At 39.9% G+C, this 22,440-nt stretch overlaps 2 protein-coding genes across 2 annotated transcripts; both read left to right on the top strand.

Annotated features, from left to right (window-relative positions):
* The first annotated feature begins 1,336 nt into the window (after positions 1-1,336).
* si:dkey-16n15.6 (organic solute transporter subunit alpha) lies at positions 1,337-6,644 on the top strand. The gene is made up of 7 exons (XM_062426558.1): positions 1,337-1,459; positions 2,246-2,397; positions 2,536-2,609; positions 2,708-2,863; positions 4,083-4,194; positions 4,905-5,157; positions 6,220-6,644. Exons 1-7 carry the CDS (start codon positions 1,393-1,395, stop codon positions 6,642-6,644), a joined length of 1,239 nt encoding a protein of 412 aa, XP_062282542.1. The 5' UTR covers positions 1,337-1,392.
* A 3,085-nt stretch (positions 6,645-9,729) lies between these two features.
* On the top strand, positions 9,730-18,861 carry LOC133987967 (histone-lysine N-methyltransferase SUV39H1-like). The gene is made up of 6 exons (XM_062427465.1): positions 9,730-9,766; positions 10,551-10,696; positions 12,587-13,246; positions 17,788-17,934; positions 18,120-18,249; positions 18,697-18,861. Exons 1-6 carry the CDS (start codon positions 9,748-9,750, stop codon positions 18,828-18,830), a joined length of 1,236 nt encoding a protein of 411 aa, XP_062283449.1. The 5' UTR covers positions 9,730-9,747; the 3' UTR covers positions 18,831-18,861.
* The last annotated feature ends 3,579 nt before the right edge of the window (positions 18,862-22,440 follow it).

Here is a 22,440-nt window from a genome sequence, read left to right as displayed (position 1 = left end):
GTTTTTTTAATTAGCTTATCATCACTAATAGATATTAATGAAATATAATTAACCATCCAAAGCCTCTGTATTGCCTAAACACTACATTTTATTTACGTGAAATGATTCAGTGCTGTAATGACTGACAATTGAGCACTCAAGAGCAAGACTCAACTCATGGTGCAAAATCCAAAAGAGTTTAATGAAACAGGTTTGGTACACGGGAAGGCGGTAAGGCAGGCAGAGGTATAAGAAACAACAAGCAGAGGACAAAGGTCAAAAACTAAATGGGATCAAATACAGTATGGATAGACTGGGACACTAACAGGAACAGATGAGAGGAACTGGCAGAGACAAAGGTGGGAAGGTGGGATAATTCAATTTAATCAACACAATTTAGCAGCTATTCACACTAACTCAGTTTTCTCTCTTCCTGGTGCCAGAACCAGTAGATACATCCTCAGGCCCATCAGACCCGCCCCCCCCAATATTAATGAACCAGCCCTACTGCAAACTGAAGAAGGAGGTGAGCAGCATTGTGTTGAATGACGTCACATAACATAAGTGAAGGGAGCGTGTGGGTATGTCTTTTATGCACTTGGGATCTCAAAACTCACGTAAGATTTGTATGAATTAAAAAAAACAACAACAACACAAGTTCTCTAAGATGATCATGCTCAGCTCACACACTAACCTGTCACCAGTCTATCACAGAGCTAAGACATAAGGAACAGCTGCATGTGTTTAGTCTGCAGGAGGAATCTGGAGGACATGCACACAGACATGAGGAAGATGTACAAACTGTGAGATGGCAATACAAAAAAAATGCCCCTTCATTGTATATTTTGTTGGGCTTCATAGCCAACGCATGAGGCAAAAACAGGCCCGACTTGGTGCCTTTCCTCAGACTTAAGTGACTGCAGGCAAAGGACTTGAAAACGGACTTCAACTCCCACCATGCTCTGCTTAACTTACACCCAGGAGAGGAAATCCATCAGAGTTAAACTCTCGACTACCATTGGATGATACCATTTTAACTTATTTTTACGAAATGTCTATTTTTTTTTACAAATGGTCCAATTTTGTAGTATCTTATTTTTTTTATTCTGCTGTGTGTTTACTGTTGAATTCATAATGGAAGAATATGATAATAATCAGTGCAGTTGTTCAGAGTTGGACTGACCTGACCTGTTGCAGGATGGACTTGGACCTACCACCTGTCCTCTTACCTGCATCTAGTCAATCATTAATGGTGATAGTCAGGTAAACACGGAAACAACAGGACGAGCCGCTGTGGAAACGATTCAAACACTGTGGCCTCTCATCTGCTTATGAGCTTAGTTTGTTGTGTCATCGTGTCAGTCTGCTGAAGTTAAACTGGTGGACAGATTGGAGAGAGGTATTTTATAGAGAATGCGAAGAGGAGCCAACTGCAGCTGGATCGGGCATGAGATCCCGCTGTCATCAGAAATCTTCAGTGGTAAGTAAAGCTCTCTACTGAAGAGTTGAATGCTAAGAGGAGCTCACATTAGTGAAGAATAATGATAAATAAGCCCAGTGTCGACCCTCTTGGCTTTAGTTTCAATGTTGCCAATTTGTCTTAAAGTAAGAATAAATATGTGTTCTGAGTTTGATAACCACAGTAAAGTGTGTTGTTAACCACCCTGCCAAATATATGAAATTAGGCTTCAAAGTTGTGTAAAAACTAGCCTCTGTCTCTGCTCCCAAACGCTGTGGGAGTGCCCGACGAGTCTTCTGAAACCCCGCCCCCTACCAAGTGTCACCTGTCAATCATAGTCACCACATCTACCCTAAACATGGACGCTACGTCTGAGACCTTTCTGCCGCTAGCTCAGCTGCTAGCTCGGCGGCTAACTCAGCGGCTAGCTCGGCGGCTAACTCAGCGGCTAACTCGGCGGCTAACTCAGCTAACTGGCTAACTGTAGACTTTAGTAGTAGTAGTGTGCACTGAATGTATTTATACCTCTACAGCAGCAGGGCCGGGTTTATACTAAACACGCGTCAGTGATTTTCACACCCGCCCATTAAATCCAGACACAGAAATGTTGAAACACAGTTTGTGAAGCCTAGCTCCACGATTCAAATCTAAATGGTTGAAATGCTTTTTACACATTTTTGAGAAATACATTCATGACCTATTTAATGTGTTTAGAAGAACATGTCTGAATTCACTTTACACAGTCTTTAAATGTTTGGCATGTCATGTGCTTTTTGATCCAACTGTGTTTTTCGTGTCTTTTCTCAGCCATTAAAGATGAGCTGTGGCTCTTCCTCATCCCGGCCGGCCTGGCTGTCATCATACTGGGGGTGTTTCTAGAGGAGGTGGGCTTCTTCCTGCGACATGTTCCATCCTCCAGACGGAAACGCCTCTACCTGTGGATATTAGGAATGTACCCGGTAAATTCAACCCACTCGTTCCCACCCACAGCTGGGATTATGTCAGAGAAAGTTGTAAAATGACGAAGTATCTTGAGTTTGATTTGTTTTGGTCCAAAGGGCCAGTGTCTCACTCTTTGAATGTTCCTTTTATTGCAGGTGTTTGTCTTGACCTCCCTTATAGCGCTATATGTGCCACGCTCTTCCTCACTGTGTAATTTCATTGCTTCACTGTGAGTCTAAACATAAATGTAATATAAAACTAACGACACACAGTAATCAGAATGTGCTATACATTGCCATCACTGCCTGAATGTATATATCTTGGCAGATATCACTCCATCACCTTGCTGAAATTTATGGGACTGATCACAGACTTCTTTGGGGGGAAAAGTCGTATGCTGGCTGCTCTGTCTGGACAGCAGGTATCTCCAGATCCTTTCCCCTGTTGCTGCTGCTGCTGCCTCCCTATGGTGGCCGTCAACAGGTACACATGGAGACACTTTAATACCAACTTCACCTGTATTACATTTGGGATGTTTAAGAATTCATTTCAGTAGAATGAAAGTTTTCAGCTGTATTTGGGGTGCACTTTCAGGGATGATAGTGGCAGCTCAGACAACCTAACTGTGTTAATGGTTGTTAGTGCTGTAGTGTACTACAGGTCCATACATACAGCCCAATTTGATCTCAAGTGAGCCAGACCAGTAAAACCATTTCATAATAACCTACAAGTAATATATAATATATGTCATATCTTTACTATAATAAACCATCTATTTACAGCCTGAGATGCAACAAATATTATGTCTGTTTTTTTTTCAGATTATTTAGCACAGAAGCTGCTGATTGACTATATTTGGCATGATGTTCTATATATGAATGTTTTAAATATGACCACAATATATATTCATTCTTTTTTCAGATAATTGTAATTCTGGTCAGGGTGAAAAACTAGAATTACTTTTCTGGAATTTTCATGCTTTGCAAACTTATCCAGTGGACCCCTTGGCTGGCTGGTTCTGGCACAATGGGCCATATGTTTGACACTTCTGACCAAGATCATTTACTTAAGAAAAAGTCTGAAGAATTTCTTTTAAATAAATGTGTGTTAAATCACTATCTATCACCAAATGAGGTAACACAATGGCTATTGAGCGTATATCCCTTGCATTTGCAGTATTATCAAAGACTACGATTTTTACAACCAGGGTGCTTAAAGCTTACTCTTATCATCTGATTACTGGTGAAAGCTTGTATTGCAGCTACAGATAGTGTCTCTCCTGTGCTGCACACAGCGCAGCACACACACAGTGCACAGAGAAGAGGAGGCAAAGCAGTGCGGCAATAAATGAAAGCAAAACACACTGATTTTTAAACAACAGCTCACAAGCCTGAAAGGTTATTTTAAGTATAGTAAATACCCATGAAATTGAGTGTAGTAAATCATCAGTATCATACAATGGAAATACTCGAGTAAAGTACAAATAGCTTAAAACGGTAGGCCTACTTCAGTACAGTACTTAGTTACATTCCATTACTGTGTATTACAAGAGACAACTGCACACGGGTCACAATGTCACAATGTCGTTTTATGTGATTGCATTGGTATCAATCTATTGTGATTGTGTGAAGTCTATAACAGAAATTTAACCTGACATGTTGCTCACATGTCAAGCTTCTTCTTCCTCTTCTGTGGTGTGCAGCAGCAGCCGTTGCTGGATGATGGTGGCTGTGCTGCAGCTCTCTGTTGTCCGCAGCATCCTGTTCTTCGTCACTCTGGTCCTGTGGACGGATGAACAGTACGACTACGGAGATGTGAGTCATCCATGCACAGTTCAATCTGTACTCACTCTCCTAGGGAGCACTGTGGCCCGCAAGCTGTAGCGTTATCTATGATTTTCTTTGATCAGTCCTGTATTCCCATCATTTTCAGTGTTTTATTACATTATGATAATGATGCAAAATACGATCACCACTCCTACTACTACTACTACTACTCCTACCACCAGCTTATGGAAAGCTGTTGGAGCGTTTAGTTCATATCCTCGTCATCAGTCGTCAGTTTCCTCCACTAGTTAAGTCTTTGTCAGCACTAGTTGGTCATTTGGTTCGCACTGGTTCAGCTTTCTGTCGTTCTAGTCGAACAAAACCTCTTACTAGTCACTCCTTTCAGCATCTAAAGGTACTTTTGGCCAACTAGTAGAAGTACAGAAGCCTTACTAGCGGCACCAGACTGGTAGCAAAAAAGTTCGAACTAGTCCGCTTTTTGTGGCACTACTGGCCCTCTGGACTGAACTAGTGATGCTGAAAGTCTTACAAGTTAACTAGTGACCTACAGTTTTCTGCAGCAGTTAACTAGTAAGAGTCAAAATGCTCACCAGTTAACTAGTGAGACTAGTGACTAGTGAACTACAAAAGAAGCAACATCTTTAACTTCATTAGCACTAGTAGTAGGATTAGTTACACTAGTGGACTGCATGCAAATGAAGTGTTCAAACTGTGTGTTGGACCATCTTGTTCTGCAGGTGGATTCGGTCAACCCTAACCTGTATGTGAACGGCATCATAGGCGTGTCAACCTTTGTGTCCTTCTACGGCCATCTCCTGTTTTACAAAACCACCAAGAGTGCTTTACATGGTTACGGACTGAGGGCCAAGTTCATCTGCATTATCCTGGTTCTGGTGCTGTGTGGCCTGCAGAGTGGCATCTTGGAGACCATGGGTGCTCTGGAGGTTATCCCCTGCACACCACCCTTCTCTGTCCTGACAAGGTCCCAGCGTAAGTCACTCTACACAGTGCCCTCTTTCTAAAGCAGTCTCCGGTCATGTTTACAATCTTTACCTGTAGTTTAGGACAGTGGTTCCCAACTGGCGGGTCATGGTCCTAAAGTGGACTGCAGGTTCATTCTAAGTGGATTGTGGGCATTTTGGTGAATTTTGAAAGGTAGCAAGTTTACAGAACAATGCTGTTATTTTGAAGAACCGTTTTTTTTTTTACACTATGCAACTTTAGATCACTTTCAACCTGTCAGTGCTGGCTTTTGGGGGTCATGTGACCATTGTCTTGCATGTCTGTTGACTGAAGCGGTCTTTCCAGAGATAGAGGAGCTGTTCCAGGACACGTTAAACTAAATTCATACAGAACATTGTTGGCTTGATTTTACTGAGACTGAACATAAAGGAGAAGGAAGTAATGTACTCAGTATAATGGCCTGGTTTGAAACTTTTTCTTCTCTTCATAATTTTTAGCATTTGTTGAAAATGAAAGAACAGGGCAGCTAACCCTGTTCTTTTTTTTATCAGGTATGTTACATGTTCTGCCATAAAAGTAGTTAGAATTGCAGTAGGGTCAAAATAGTTTAAAATAAGATTAAATTAGTTGTAACGTCTATCTTGAATTGATTACTGAATTGGCCCCCGGACCCAAAATTTAGAACCTCCATTTGAACATTTCAAGGTTGAAAGTCACGATGCTCAGTCAGAAGTATAATAGGAACATCCTGATCTCACTTTTTTAATGCCTTTGATTCCTGGTTATTTTTCTAACACAGCAGCTGCAGTAAACTGACATTAAAATGAATAAAAAGTCATTTAAATATACTTCTACATGTAAGCATCAAGACAAGAACATAGAAAATCTACTATGTATGTTTGCATCTAACCTGAGTACCATATATAGCAGTATGAAAAGAAAAGTGCATAAGTTGCCTAATACTTTCTTGTTGCCTGGTTCTTAAGAGGAATTATGGGATATGTAGTTTTCTACTATCTTTGTACATAGACTGATTGTAGAGACGGATTGTGAGTATGAGTGTGTCTTTTGCTTTCTGTTCAACCTCAGTGATTTACCACTACTGTGTGATTGTGGAGATGTTCTGCATCGGTCTGTACGCCCGCCACACTTTCCGTAAGGTGGAGCCGAGCATGGTGGAGGACGTGGAGTTCCCGGTCAGTCGCTGTCAGCTGGAGAAGGCCGTTCAGACAGAGGATGTTCAGATGACACATCAAAGACCTGGCCTGCCAGCAGATGATGCCTGGCCAGGCGGCTGCCTTTTCTCCGCCTCCAATCCTGGGTACAACAGCGACAGCGAGGACAGCCTGTGCAGGATAGAGCACGCTCCTCTGGATGGTTTCCCCTTCCCTTCTGCTACAGGTCAGAAGCCGGTAAAGCCCAGACCTGCAGACACAACTGAGCTAGATGTGAACCACATAACAGTCAGTGCTGATATTAACTATCAGGAGTCTAAGGATGTTACTATGGTTTGACCAACTGGAAAAGAATCAACAAAAGACAAAATAGGGCTAAGTATCACCACTGAAGATTCTGGGACTAAAAAATAAGGTCTCACATAGGCTTGGGTCTATGTGAGACCTTAAAGCCCGAAATGAAATCACATTTAATTTGGGGGAACCCTAACCCTAATCCTACTCTGCTGTTAAAAATATATTGTTAAATGTTTTGGATTATTGAAACAAAGAAAAGGTTCTTAAGATAGCTATCAGAAATACTCCTTTTTGTTTCAACTGGCTGGGGGAGGGGGGGCATAACAGTGTCTGTGTTTGATTGACAGTAGCTTGCAGGCTCTCAGAGTGCTGGTGTTAGAGTTAACAAACCATCGAGCTGTAAGTCATGGACAGACAGTGTACTACTAGTAGTGGTACTGAAGCACATCCTACCCCGGCTGACAGGATGTTGTAAAGGAAGGTCCGCTGACGTTGAATGACTCATATAGGTAAACTCCTGAACCCACATCACTGTGTTGGTCTGACTTGAACATAAGGTAGCCGGTGAATGTGTGTTCATGTTTGTCAATCAATCAATCAATCTTTATTTGTATAGCGCCAAATCACAACAAAGTTATCTCAAGGCACTTTACACATAGAGCAGGTCTAAACCGAACTCTTCAGGTTTAATTTTAAAGAGACCCGACATTCCCTCATGAGCAGCACTTAGTGACAATGGCAAGAAAAAACTCCCTTGACAGAACCAGGCTCAAAGTGGGAGAACATCTGCCTCGACCGGTTGGGGTAGAGAGGAGAGAGAGGAAGAATAGGAGAAAGAAGCACATTGAAAATCCTTAGTAGTACATGAATGTTAATGGATATAGATGTATGGATAGAGAGAGAGAGAGAGAGAGGAGGAGAGAGGAGCTCAGTGCATCATGGGAGTGGGAGTCCCCCGGCAATCTAAGCCTATAGCAGCATAAACTGTAATGTTTATGCTGTATTGTGCTTCTTTATACCATCATAACATCTGATATTTAATATGATGCAGTGAAACCCTGTGCAAATTACACTGGAATGAATTCTCATGCATACGTTATATTAACTTGCTACTTGCTACAAATATGCTGATAAAAGAATGTGGTTTGATCATTCATTTAGCTCAACACAGTCATTAATAGAGGCTGTTACACACATCAATATTGTAAATACAAAAACTTTATTTAAAAAGCACACTTTAAAAAAAATGATTTGCACACATGTAAATCAAAATGTAAAACCAAACTACTGAAGTTACTAAAGAGCAGTTGTCTACGTTTTATTCCTTTGGGAAGACAGCTGGACCCAGCTGGTTGTGTCATTTGGTACAAAAGTTGTGTCTAACTGCTGCATTGGTAAAATGCTTATTTTTGAGTCAAGGCTATGCTTAGTTTAAGGTTAAGTTAAGAGTAATGCTTAGAATTAGGCAGGTAGTGGTTATGTTTTCGGGTTAGTCCACAGGAAATGAATATTAGTCTACTGTATGTAAATACCCCCAGTGTGTGTGTGTGTGTGTGTGTGTGTCGTGGAAGAGAATAATCACGTATACACTTGAGTGATGATTTACTGACAGTCCCACGTGTGTGTATGTATGTGCATCTAGGTGTGATGATTAATTTAACTCGGTCATGCAGACAGGTGTGACTCTTAACGCAGACCACAGCTGCCAGAAGCAGTGAACTCTGTCATCACAGAGGAAGCAGAAAACCAGCAGTCTATCTGGACTAAATGTGAACTACATCAATCACCAAGTATGATTCATTACTGTTGTTTCATCTGTTTTTGTCATTTGTTGCAGTTTTATCTTAAAAATAACATCTTTTTTTTTTTATAGCTTCAGGAGCTTCTGTTTTTTTCTATCTTTTCTATCATGCTGTATGAGGACATAATTCCTTTTGTTTTATTTAATTTTTTAATAAACAGATAATGTTTGAGATAAACTAAAACTCTTCTTAGCATGCTTTTACTGTATCTGAAAAGTGGGCTATCAGCATTTTAGAGCTCATAACAACTAAGCTTTGTTTTTCCTTCATATCTTTTTCCACAATGACCCATTCATGAATAAATATACATGTAGAAGTTTGTCTGGTTGTGTTGTTACATTGTGCCTCGCATTTTTAATTTCCATCTAGTAATTGGTGTGTCTACTGTTTGGAAAGATTTTTGTCTTGATGGGACATTCAGAATTAGGCTTACTAATAATTAGGTTTCCTCTTTCAATATGGCAATAAAGATACAATAAAGATTCCTTATCAATTCATCTTTCTGTAATTTTAGATTAATTAAAGACTGCTTTAATGTATAATTTTTTTTTTGTTCCTATCAATTATTTTTTATCAGTTGCTTCTTCTATACATTAGTCTGTGTACATTCTGCTCCTGAACTTGTTTCCTGAGTCACCAGGAGGAGGCGCTCGAAACCAGGTTTTCTTTTGCAGGTCCGTGGGAGTGAGTTACATCTGTCTGCTCTGAGTAGTGTTTGTCTGGTGGTTTGTCATTGTAAGTTTAAATCTCAAAAAGTGAATAGTTTCATAACTGTATACTCGATTGTGAATGATATGTTGTCAATCCTTTCATTGAGGAGATAATGGAGTTAATTTTATTTTATTATTAATCATGTTGTTATCGAGGATACAGATCTTTGATATCATGAAGTTTACAATAAACTGCCTGGAGTTTTCCACCTCAGCATTTCTCCATTTCATTCATTCATTAGCCCACATCTAAGACACAAGCGTACATATATAAAGAACCGCATTGTTTTTACATGTGTCAACACAGTTTCTAGTGACACCGTTATTTCTTCATCTGATGGTTTTTAGATGTGGTGGAAACGCAAACAGACCTGTAGTGTTGTAACTTTTAGTTTCAGTCCTCAACAAATTACCGGCGGACTGTTCAACGTACAACCTCCGTAACGTGACTGTGAATTCAAAGGCTTCATACGACTCTGTTGTCTTCCGACCCAAACCCCTCATGATTACATCTGCACCAATGAGAGCGCTTACAGACGACGCTCAACCAATCAGAAGCCGCTAAAGTCCACTCTGCTGCAGGATCCTCCCTACCAATGTAGTTTCTCCTATTTTGGCGGCTGTGGGGAAAACATGGCGGAAATTTTAAAAGGTAACTCATGAAGGACGATAATTAACTTTATACTCCATTGTACGGTTATCTACTCTTGTTTTTTGATGTAATGTAATTGTAAAACTTTTAAAAGACACGTAATGTGCACTCTTTACTCTCACTGAATTGACGTTACGTTGTGCGTGAATCTAACGTTAATATCACGAAGACTCAGGGAAGTTATTAGTCAACAGTACTCGTACGCTTTAATGTGGCTTCTGTGTCGCCGTGTGAACTCGACGTTACTGTGCATGCATTGAGTAATACGTTATTCACTTAAGGAAGCATACACTAAAGAGTTTGTAATGTTATCTTCGCAGTTTGCGTTGTATGAACAGTCGGCTGCGGTTTAGCGGGCAAAACTACTCTGCAAGCGTAACGCGCCACGCCACGTAAATGTTCTAATATGAAATATTCGCTGCTCAATATTATGTGTTTCCGTGTAAATATTTATCTAATCCCATATAACTGCTAGGAGGACAACTTGCTGTCTTTTGAAACTTAATGCAAAGTTACGCGCTATGTCACTATCTTCCGCCGCCGTGTTTGGCGGTAGAAATGGAGCTAGGTATCGCATAAACATAGATTTTACCGACAAACAATGCTCCATATGGCGGTGTATGAATGCCGAATTTACCTATAGATCTGGTCAAATCCAACACATAATAAAATAGTGCTATATTTGACGTGCGCTTTCAGCAGTGCGCTGTGCCGGTTTATGTCGGCTGACTTTTTAATGGAGTTTGGTGCATTTAACAGTAGTTAAAGGGAATTGCTCTGTCAGATTGCAGTGTGCCCTGTAAGACGTCCTGGGATGAGCTCCAAGCCCTGTGTCGCAGAGAGAGGCTCTACTGTAAACAGCTGGGGGTGAACAGAGCCAACGTCAACGAGTACGAGGTGGAGTTCCTCTGTGACTACAAGAGGAATAAGGTATGGTTTCAGTTTTATAACACAGCGCAGCTCACCTTTGGTAATCTGATAGGATGATAGGATGCATTACACAGCCCTTACGCAATAACGTAAACGCAACCGTTTTTTTAGTCAATATTTCCTTGTGTTATTAGAAAAGGGACAAAAAGATCAGCCTCATGAATGACCCAAGTTAATATATACTGTAGTATATAAGTATATATAAGTTTGGACACACTCTCTCATTGATGTGTGCCCAAACTTTTGACTGGTACTGTATATAGCTGTATAATAAGTGTCAGAGTTGATATCTGACATGAAAATATTGAAAAGTTGAAGCTTTGCAGTGGTATGCTTATTGCAAGGATATTATATTAGATCCTAAATTTAAAAGAACTAAGAACTTTCTTATTTAGACCTGATCATAAGGGACATTAAGTCTCAATCCAAAAATACAACACAAGTAAACGCAACTGTTATCATTGTTAAAATTATTATTATTGTTAGGTTCAGCTGCAGCCTCTGGTATACTGTCATTGGGAAGGCCTACAGGACACAATGATGATGATTGAGTGAGACTGCCATATTTGACGTATGCTGTGCTATGTTGTTTGAATGTGGGGAAATAAGTAAACAAACATTTTCTTAACCTCATCATCTGATAATGGTGATAATGGTTTTAAAAGAACCTCTAATACAAATTATATCTATCAAACACAACACATACTATCTATATACTATGTATCCTGAACCAGGAGGTCTTGATCCTGAATGCACATTGTGTGCAATAACAGTTAGCTTTCTGTCAAATCTGCATTGGTGGAAGTGTGACCGGTCTGATTAGATACTGCAGCATTGGTATGACTGTACAGATGACTCTACAGAGACAAACATTAATGAAGTAATACAATTTCTAAAACAATTTGGCTTTGTTGCAAATAATGACATGGAGTGCTCCACAACCAGCTGCTCCTCCCACATCGCAACATTATAACATTATCAGACAAACGACACAAAGAAAGTATCAGAATGAACACACATAACGTTTTTTTAAATTATTTGTCAAAACCTGGTCCCTACATTACATAAAACCCAACCTCAAACAGTTAAGTCAGAGATTCAGAAACTTGCAGTCTTCAGCGGTGACATCACTGGTATTTATTTTAAGTATGATTTCACAAGATTTTCCCTCTGGAGACAGAAGGCTTGATATTACTCTTTTCACATAGAACACCTGGAAACACATGCAGAGGTGTAAAATGTGTGGTATTTCCCCTTTTAGTTATAAACATAACCACATACACTGCTGTAGTATCAACTCCCCTGTAGTTCCTGTCACACAGTGCTGATCAATACAAGCTTTATCTTGAGGTTTTTCTAAAGGAAATTAAACGGATCTACATGGTCAGGGTGCAAACTGAACAGGTGCAGTGAGATAAGTGTGTTTACAAGTAGAGTGTTTGGTGCTCCACCCTAACAGACAGAACCACTGTCACTCACACAACTGTTTGTATTAAACAAAACTAACAACACACAACATGGCTTCAATTGAATTTATTAGATGACATAATGTCAAATATTTACAGTCAGTGTGATGATCTTTAATATGAAGGCTGATGTGCAGGTTTGGAGCTGTGAACCATTCTGTAAAGTACATACAAATGAATAAAAAATTCTCATAAAATTAATGAAAAAGAACCAAACTGATAAGTAACATCAGTTAGAGTAGTAGTATCTTTTACATGGTAATGTTAGGGCTAACCATCTCTACTGACGACGACACTAGTAGTTTTTTTTTTGGGGGGGGCGGGGGGGCTTCAACCCCCCTTGAAACAAATCCCAGGGGAAACACTGTAAGGGATTAGAAAGAATCCAATGTTTGGCTCACATTGAAGTTGTTGTGTGTTTCAGGAGGATGAATTCTATCTGGTCAAATGGATAGGCTTCCCAGAGTCAGACAACACCTGGGAACCCAAGAGGAACCTCAAATGCCCCAAACTGATGAAGCAGTTCCACATTGACCTGGAAAAGGAGCTGCGGCGCCACAAGAGACGCTGCGTCCCTAAAAAGCTGGACAAGGAAGTCTCGTCCTTCATGGTTCAGAAAGCCAAACTGCGTATGAGCCTGCAACGCTGGGAGGCCCATTTAAACTTCACCCGCAACCACCCCGGTCGCATCTTCGTTCAGAACGAAGTGGACCTCGAGGGCCCGCCGAAAAACTTCACCTACATCAACAATTACAAAGTAGGCCAGGGCATCGTATTAGATGAGATGGCCGTAGGTTGCGAGTGCAAGAACTGTCTCAAGGAGCCGGTGAACGGCTGCTGCCCCGGGGCCTCCCTGCACCGCATGGCCTACAACGACCGGGGCCAGGTCCGGGTAAAGCCGGGAGAACCTATATACGAGTGTAACTCCCAATGCAGCTGTAACACCGACTGTCCCAACAGAGTGGTGCAGAAGGGCATCCAGTTTGACCTGTGCATCTTTAAGACAGAGAACGGCCGGGGGTGGGGCGTCCGCACACTGCAGCACATCAAGAAGAACACATTCGTCATGGAGTACGTGGGCGAGGTAAGACTGGGCCGTACAAATCATGTTTGATACATTCATTCCTTCATGCAGGCTGATGCCAAGCTTAACCCTATAAGCCAAAGTGCACAAACAGCTTTTCAGGCCAAGTGCAGATATCAGAGAGCTGGTAAACAAAAACAAGTTACAATTACTCTTTTCAGACCTGGGCTTCATTCAGACGTGACAATACTCGTTTTATATTTGGCACCTGATGCGCGAGAGTGTAACAGGGAAGCAAGCGGTGAGTTAAAAATGTAATGATAGCATGGGAGAAAAAACTGCTGCTCTCACTGTTTTTGAGAGGTTAAGCAATAAACCATGAATGCAAACAGTGAAAGTTGAGAAGGAGCTACAACATCCGGCTGATGGAATGAGATAACAGAAATAAAAAAGAAAAACCTCAAATGTTTTAGAAGCTAGAGCTGTAATAACAAGATGATTGATCTGATAAAAAATGAATTTGCAGCTATTTTGTGAAGTCATTTTTAAAACAAAACATTTGAACAACTGATTCCATTTTCTCAAATGGGAGAATTGGCTGCTTTTCTCTGACTTCTATAGTTGGTTGGACAAAAAGACATTTTAAGATGTCAGCTTGAGCTCTAAAAAAGTAATAAGTAATAACTCTAGCAACTACTAATTACTCATTTTGATAGTCATGACTCACAGTATGTAATGTAGAGCATATTTTACTTTGGAGGTTTTGTTTCCTAAAACAGGAAGATCAAAGTGTTTTTAATAAATGGATATGTGAAGTAGATAAAGTCATAATTGATCATTTTGTGTGTATTGTTCAATACAATACAAATAGAGCTCAGAGTCTTGTGTATAGATCCATTTCATTAAAGTGTTTCATTCGTCTTAAGTAGTATTGATTTGATGTGATATCCACCAGCACTACGTAAGACCTGATCAAAAGTAAGTTGGATCATTGTAAAGTCATACTGTCATCACATTCTTCACACACTGAATGCAACTTTCTAATCATGAAAAAGTCATCTCAACTAATAAAAGACACCATACTATTAACACTTATACACACACATTACATGTTGCTGCCACAGCAGCTGATGTAGATGCTTTGTTTCAGAACTAGGTTAAGTTCAGTTTTGGTCATTTTTAATATATGCAACTCAAACACATTCAATAAAGTAAATCTCCTTTTAGAAACAGCGACAAACCAAAAAAAGGCAGGTCATGTTGAAATGATATGAGTGTAGGGATACCTGCGATTAATTGATTATTAATGAATTGCAGTCAATAATTTAACAAATTAAGATATGTTAACCAATAGTGCAGAAGAGGGGCTATGAGAAGTGTAACTATCAGAAATGATTCACGGTCTAAGCTAGACTAAAACTAGACTAAGTGATCATTATGTTGTAGACAAAATACAATCAACAATTAGGAGTCAGTGCATTGAAAAACTGTAGTGAGTTTATTAAAACTGTACAATGTATGTCTGACTGTTCCATAAAAGACTGTTTTCTTTTAATATATAATGTTTTTCAATATATAATATGTTTTAATAATAAAATGAAGTCTATAAATGGGAGACGGGTAAAATGAATGTGAAGAAGTTTCAACACTAATGCAAACTATTAACATTTGAGTGCGAGATCACTCACAGAACATTTTCTTTCTACATTGAACACACTGAAGAGATAACTGTCAGTAATGTGTCACGGTGGTTAACAGCAGTAATATTCTGCTGCAGTGTTTTAACCACCAAGAATATTTGTGAGCATAAACACTCCACTATTGGCTCCACACTTATATGTTCACAACATCGGCGATTAAAACCCAAACCCACACCTACACCGAGTGCTGCATTACAGGTTGTTTGTAGCATTAATGTTGCTAGGCTAGTGAGTGTCTTAAATTTTGTTTATAGTGAGTGTGTTAGAGTCAGTCAGCCATAAAAGTGTTTGGTTAGTCCAGTTTAACCTGCTGGGGTGTCCGAACACTTGTGTAACATTTTTCTGCATTGGAGGAAATAAACTCATGAAAACAAGTTCAAACCATCTTCTGATGTCTCTACTGCAGAAATATGTCAAGCTGACAAATCTCACCATCACAGATGATAAGGAGCTCAAACAGACACATAAAGTTATGAAAATTCCACATCCAGTTTAATTATCTGAGCCTCATGCTAACTAAACTAGCATGTTTAATAGAAGCAGCTGCTCGGTCAATGCGGGCTGAGAGCCGAGTGTCACACAGCAGAGAGCAGTGCTAAGATGCTAACGTCCAGGACAAGTTTCCAACTAAATGAACACAGAGGTGAAGTGTGAAAGTGACACTCTGCTCTGTGGTGGCAGCAGATAGACTGATAAAGCTGAGCGATACTGTTTACTTCTTTAGATTTTATCAGGCCAGTTGTTAGACAGCGACTGACCAGAGTGGGAGCTCTGTTGTTTTAAAGCAAGTTATTTTTCAGTGTTATTTAATTTATTACTGAAGTAACTTTATCTGTTTATTTATACAAGAATGTCACCAAAATTTAAGTAAACACGATAACAGAATAAAAAGCATCATTTACTGTGTGAGGTCTATTGGCTTCCTGTTTCAGCAGGTTGTTTCCAGAAGGTTTTGGCATTTTGATGAATCCAGTTTTCACTCCTGTTGTTAAAATTGCATTTCCTCTCCTAATAACACATGATCCATTCAGGTCTGTTAATGTTTCCAGTTCAAAGCAAGATTGACACTAACACAGATACACTGACTGAAAGATTATGAATGAACTATGAGTCATTCACAGTATAGAAATCATTTAAAGTTGTTCCTAATACTACAACTGCTTCCACATATGTATTCCATGACTGTGTCTCAATGTGAGATGCAACTCAACTGTTTCACAATATAAGTTTTGTTGTCTGATATATTCTCTGTTTTATGGATGATCAAACAAATATGAAGACTTCCTGTCATCACTGCTCCTGTAGAGAATTTGTGCATTGAGTCAGAACACAGTGGGAGCCTCACAAGGTCAGGGTTGAACTGGGAGGCAGTATATTATACATTGAAAGGGGTTTTCAATAGTTTTGCACATATATTTACAGTGCTTTCAGAAAGTAGTCAGACCCCATCACTTTTGCTGCAGCCTCATGCTCATTTGTTCCCTCATGAGTCTACACGCAATACCTCACAATGACAAGCAAAAACAGGACAAGTATTCAGACCCTTCATTCAGTACTTAGTTGAAGCTCCTTTGGCAGAGATTGCAGCCTTGAGTCTTCTTAGGTATGACGCAGCAAGCTTTGCACACCAGGATGTGGGAATTGTGGTTATTTCTCTCTGCAGATCCTCTCAAGCTCTGTGGGGTTGGATGTGGATTGTTGGTGCGCATACATTTACGTCTCTCCAGACATGTTTATTGGGTTAATGTCAGTTTTTCCTAAGTTAGTCCTGAGCTGTCTTGGCTGTGTGCTCAGGGTCATTGTTCTGTTGGAAGGTTTCTCTGTACTTTGCTCTGTTCAGCTTTCTCCCAACCGTGTCCAGTCCCCCAGTCCCTGCTGCTGAAAAACTCCCCACTACATGATGCTGCCACCACCACGCTTCACTGTTGGGATGTATTGGGCAGGTGATGACCGCTGCCTGGTTTCCTCCAGACATGGATAGAATTGTTGCCAAACAGTTGCTGCCATCAGAAGGCCTTTCTCCTTCTGATTGCTCAGTTTGGTTGGGTGGCCAGCTCTAGTAAGAGTCCTGGTTATTCCAAACTTCTTCCATTTAAGAATTAAGGGAGCCAGTGTGCTCTTGGAAAGCTTCAGTACAGGAGAATTTTTTTGTCATTTCTCTCCATATCTGTGCCTCGATACAATCCGGTCTCGCAGTTCCTTCAACCTCATGACTTGGTTTTTACTCTGATATGCATCATCAGCTGTGAGACCTTATGTACACATGTGTGAGTCTTTCCAAGTCATATCCAACCAATTGAACTGACCACTGGTGGACTCCAGTCAAGTTGTAGAAACATCTCCAACATGATTGAGAGAAATGGAAGCTTCCTGAATTGAATGTTAAGTGTCATAACAAAGGCTCTGAATACTTATCTCAGTGTGATATTTCAGTTTTTCTTTTTTTGATAAATTAGTAAAAATCCTGTTTTCATTTTGTCATCATGGGGGAATGAGTGTAGATTGATGAGGGGGAAAAGGAATTGAAGTGATTTTAACAAAGCTGCAACACAGCAGAATGTGAACAAAGTGAAGGGGTCTGAATACTTTCTGAATGCATTGTAAATAATGAGATTAATACTAGAAAAACCCTTTTTATTATAATTTGATCCAATACATTCAAAATGAGATAAATGCACATCTACTTTCTAGGCACTTATTGTCCATGTTTGAGCGTTTCCTCTATATGTGAACTGTGCTCCATCAGTTCAAGATAATTATTTGTGGTTGACCTTGTTAGCACTGTTACTGCTGATAAATATCTGAAGCACGTGTTTCAGTTTTTGAATGAATCAACAGTATTTTTGTGTTCTATTGAAATAACATTTTCAATAATCTCCTGTTTGAACCTGTTTCCTTCAGATCATCACAACAGATGAAGCAGAAAGGAGGGGCCACGTGTACGACCGCCAAGGCTCCACATACCTATTTGACCTGGACTATGTGGAGGACGTATACACAGTGGATGCAGCGCACCAAGGCAACATCTCTCACTTTGTCAACCACAGTGTGAGTGTATTATACTGCAGGAGGCTTGGTTGAAGGGTCACAGCGGCATCTCAAAGCTTGGGTCTTTTTAACGGGACACCGATACACTTTGGACAACTACAGTTATTTAGTTGTTTTATATTTGAAAACACAGTCTGAGTGTGGTTCGACAGTTCCTGACACGGTTTTGCTCACTCTTTTTGCAGTGTAACCCCAACCTGCAGGTATTCAACGTGTTCATTGACAACATTGACGAGAGGCTCCCGAGAATTGCTTTGTTTTCAACACGGGCCATTCACGTGGGAGAGGAGCTCACCTTCGACTACAAGATGCAAAGTAAGTGACGTCTGACTCAGCAGGTTTAAACCACAAGTATTTCTGGGCTTTCGGCTGTGATTTATAAATACACTACAGAGTAATATGAGTGATCTCTGAATGTTTTGGTTTTTTTAAACCTGGAAATGTCATGGTTCTAATGGCCACTCTGACATTGGGTGCTATGTTGTATTGCTGTATAGATGTTGTTTTGCTGTTCTTTGTTCTTCTTTCCTGATGAAAATGTAAATAAAGTGAATACAAGTAATGGACAGTGAGCAAGATTTTTTTAGGTCCTTTCATCCTCATTTACTCTGCAGTAGTAATAGTTACCAGCTTATTTTTATTAGTGACCTTCTAGTAATGTGATGTAATTAATAAGACGACATTTCGAACTTTAGCAGAGATGATGAGATTTTTTTAAAAAGCACAAAAAAACATGCTAACGTTACTTCTGTTTGTTTGCAGTTGATCCATTTGACACAGAAAGCACCAAAATGGACTCCAGTTTCAGTTTAGCGGGACTCCCCAGCTCTCCGAAGAAGAGAATTCGAGTGGAGTGCCGATGCGGATCGGACTCGTGTAGAAAGTACCTGTTCTGACACGGTACTGCTGGTAACAGAACACTGTCATCTGGAGAAAAATGTGGAAATTTGTACAGATTTTTAATACAAACTTCTTTTCTTTTTATTTTTTTTTATTTTTACTTCATTAAAGCTGAAGTACAACTTCAACTTTTTTTTTTTTTTTTTTTTTTTTTTTTTTAAACATATCAACACGATAAACAACAACCTGACATACTTCAACAGAGTGTAGAGCCTCGGTTTCTCCATTCATTGAAGACCGCATCAGTGGATAATTTCACTACTTAATGGCAATGGTTTAAAACATCTTTCTCCGTCCCGGTTTAAATTTCAGGATAGATAAGAATAGATGAGTGATCTAGCATGTTTATTAGCCCATTCAAACTGAGTGCAACATAAGAATGAACCATACTGTTTCACTGAACATTTATTGTGTACTACATGCCACTGGTCATTTGCCCAAGCCTTTTCCTGACACTTAGATGATAATTCCAGTTTTTAGTGTTTTTTGACTTGACAGATAGAATGTACTGAACTAAAAACGTCATAATCTACTTACATCCAGGATGCACGAATGGATCAAGTCAGGTTTAACTCAAACTGCTTGTACTAAACTAATTGTACAATTTTTTAGATTTTCATTTACAATTGTCAGTTTGATTTGGGGACTCAACGCCTGATTAATTCCCCAACTTCAGCGATCTAGCTGTCAGATGATGAGATGGTTCTTTAACCTGGGCTCAAAATTAGCACCAGTCACCAGTCATATGCTGGAAGAATATGCAAGTAGCTGGTAGATTTACTTCACTCACCAGCCCAAAAAAAAATTCCAATGGTAATCTATTGAGTGGCTGGTAAATTCTAAAAAAATTGACAAGACATTCGGCTGGTGGACAAAAAAGTTCATTTTGAACCATGTTTGTGGAAGCTCAGAAATCTGTCAAATCCGTTATAAACTGCCATGTGCTTTTAAAATGTTTTATTGGTGTTGTATTTTACAAGTGGTTACCCTAGTGATAGATAAACCTGAACAGATCATTATGTCTGCATCTTCAAGCCACCCATGCCTCCATATTTATCTTTCATAGTAAGCCTGCTTCTCTTTTTGTCAACAGAAAGTGGACACTGAGCTGGAGGCATAACTCTCCAACAGGCATCAATGTAATTTTCTACATCTCATCAAATGGTGATACAATTCTCATGAAAGGCTCTGAGCAAACCGTTACCACATACTGAAGATAAAATAAGAAACAATAGCGAAACTGCCAGTGAACAGACTTCCATTCTTGCGCTGCATTCAGACCAAATCAGAGGCTGCAGCTCCTCTGCAGGGTCGTGTGGGCGTTTATTTGTAACCACTGTGAAACAATCAGAAGATAACGTTTGATTCTTCTCATTCAGCGATAGCTTAACCTGACTCAACAGACAGAGCGGTCTGAGAATCGTCCATGCAAACTGTTTGGAAAAGGGCGGGCTTTCAAAAACAATACTTGGCAGGTGATTGGATGGACCGTTTGTCCATCACCATCTTATCATCGTTTTACCTCGCAAGGCAGCCGTACTCACAATGCTGATTGGTACATCTCTTGATGTTGTGATCTTGAGAATCCAGCTGCCTCACATGGAAACCGCTAGCTACCACCGCTCGCCTTTTTCATTGACTCTCTAGCTAACCCAACCACCTCCCTCTTTCTTTTTCCTCTCGTCTTTTTAAGAAGCCGTCAGCAAAGCCTAACTTTACTTTCAACGTTACCAAACTAAGAGAGATTGCTCCCCTCCTCCTAGTATCATGTTCATCCTCCCTCTTGGATAGGTTTTACAGCTCTAATTGGCTGGTGCTGTGTGAGGTCATTCACACCCACTTCATGCAGTGATTGGCCAGCTGTGCAGAGGTGAGAGAGGAGTCTGGGTTTCAACTTCCCTCTCCAGCACTCATTCATGACACGACTACTTATGTCACTTCTCACGTGAAAAGCCGAGTGCAACATTAGAACTGCTGAAATCTACGTATTTAAACATGATGGTCGGCTTTTCACTCATTAAACACAGACAACACATCGTAAGAACTAGTTCCAGACAACCATAAATCAACCCTAACTGTCCTAGAGTAAATGTGATTCCATTCTGTATGTTCTGTTTATCGTTTGTATTTCTTTGTACTTGAATCCTAAAACTAAAGAAGTAAGAAATGAATAAATGGAGATTTTGTAGTTGTGAAATTCACTGTTCTTTTTGTTTCTTTTGCCTTCAGTCTCGTCACTTGTAATTCATCTCGCTCCTGAAGCTCAGTGGATGTAGCAGTAGCTTAACTAGTTTTCATGATGTGTTGTCCAATGATATGTAAAGGGTTAGAGCTTCTTCCAGTTGTGAACATCCACACTGGAAGACAAGTGAAAAATCTGCCATCATACCTTACTGGCTGCATCTCAACACCTCCCTGACCTCTAAACCAACTATTTGTAGTTCTGATGACACTTTAAGACAGTCTCTCCTAGAAGACAGTCATGGTGCAACATCACATGCTAAGTGGAGTCTATAAAGTCTCAAATCCTGTTGGATAGAGACCCCCGCCACCACTTAAACCACATTCTGCCGTTAGAAGGGAGGGGGGTTTCACATGATCTGACAGGCACTGACAGCATACTGAGCTCTATACTCAGTTTTGAGCTATGACTGCCTATCCATGCACTGAGCTTGCACCTTACAGAACAAACTTATGTGTGTGTGTGTGTGTGTTTTTCCATTGACCAGCAGAACAGGTAGAGGATCATCAGGACATTAAAAAAAAAAAATCTGGTTTACACCTGAATACTTAAGTGTCATTGTGAGGGAGGGAAACTGAATGGACTCTGTTCACCCAGACTACAACAAAACCCTATTTGCCACTTACTTTCTACCAAAGAAATGGTTCCTGTTTTGAGAAACTCAACATCTCCAATCTCAATGTGACCCAACACCATGAGGAATAAGTGGATGTTTTTAATTATGTTTATGGTGAACTGACCCATTTAATGGTGAAGCGAGGGCGACCTATAATTACAATGTCATGTACTTTGGGTTGCTCTTGTAAATGTACAATGTGATCAAGAACCTGATTGTTTTAGTGTGTATATTTAAATGTTTTAGATATTGATGCTTGTTTTTTTTTTTTTTTTTTTATCATGTTACCTCCTATAGTGGATAACGAAAAACAATGTAAATAAATGGTTTATAAAGATAACATTGTTTGTTTTTGCTACAACATTTTGTACCACTAGATGGCGCTTTAGACCAGATATAGCATAACAGCCACATGCAGAGAACATTTTTTGAGTTGCACTTCCTCCTCTTGTAACAACCAACACAGTGGTGCACACCCTGCACCCATCTGCTCAGTATCAGCAAAAATACATTCCCTTTAAGAAACAAGTGGTTGAAAAATATAACACATAAAATCTAATGTCTAGTTTCAAAGTGTTTAGGACTGGTCCTGAATGAGGCTGCTGAAGAAGCTCAACATTTTTGCCTTGTGTTGTATTTCTGTGGAGCCCCCCTCCCCCTGGGCACTTGTCCAGATAGCCCATATGGTAGAACCAGCCATGATCATTTTGTAATTAGAAGTAACAATTGTAGTGTCATGCAATCTACT

Source organism: Scomber scombrus, chromosome 10 (assembly GCF_963691925.1).
Source record: "Scomber scombrus chromosome 10, fScoSco1.1, whole genome shotgun sequence".
NCBI classification, from domain to species: domain Eukaryota; kingdom Metazoa; phylum Chordata; class Actinopteri; order Scombriformes; family Scombridae; genus Scomber; species Scomber scombrus.
This window is presented reverse-complemented; position numbering and strand designations above follow the sequence as displayed.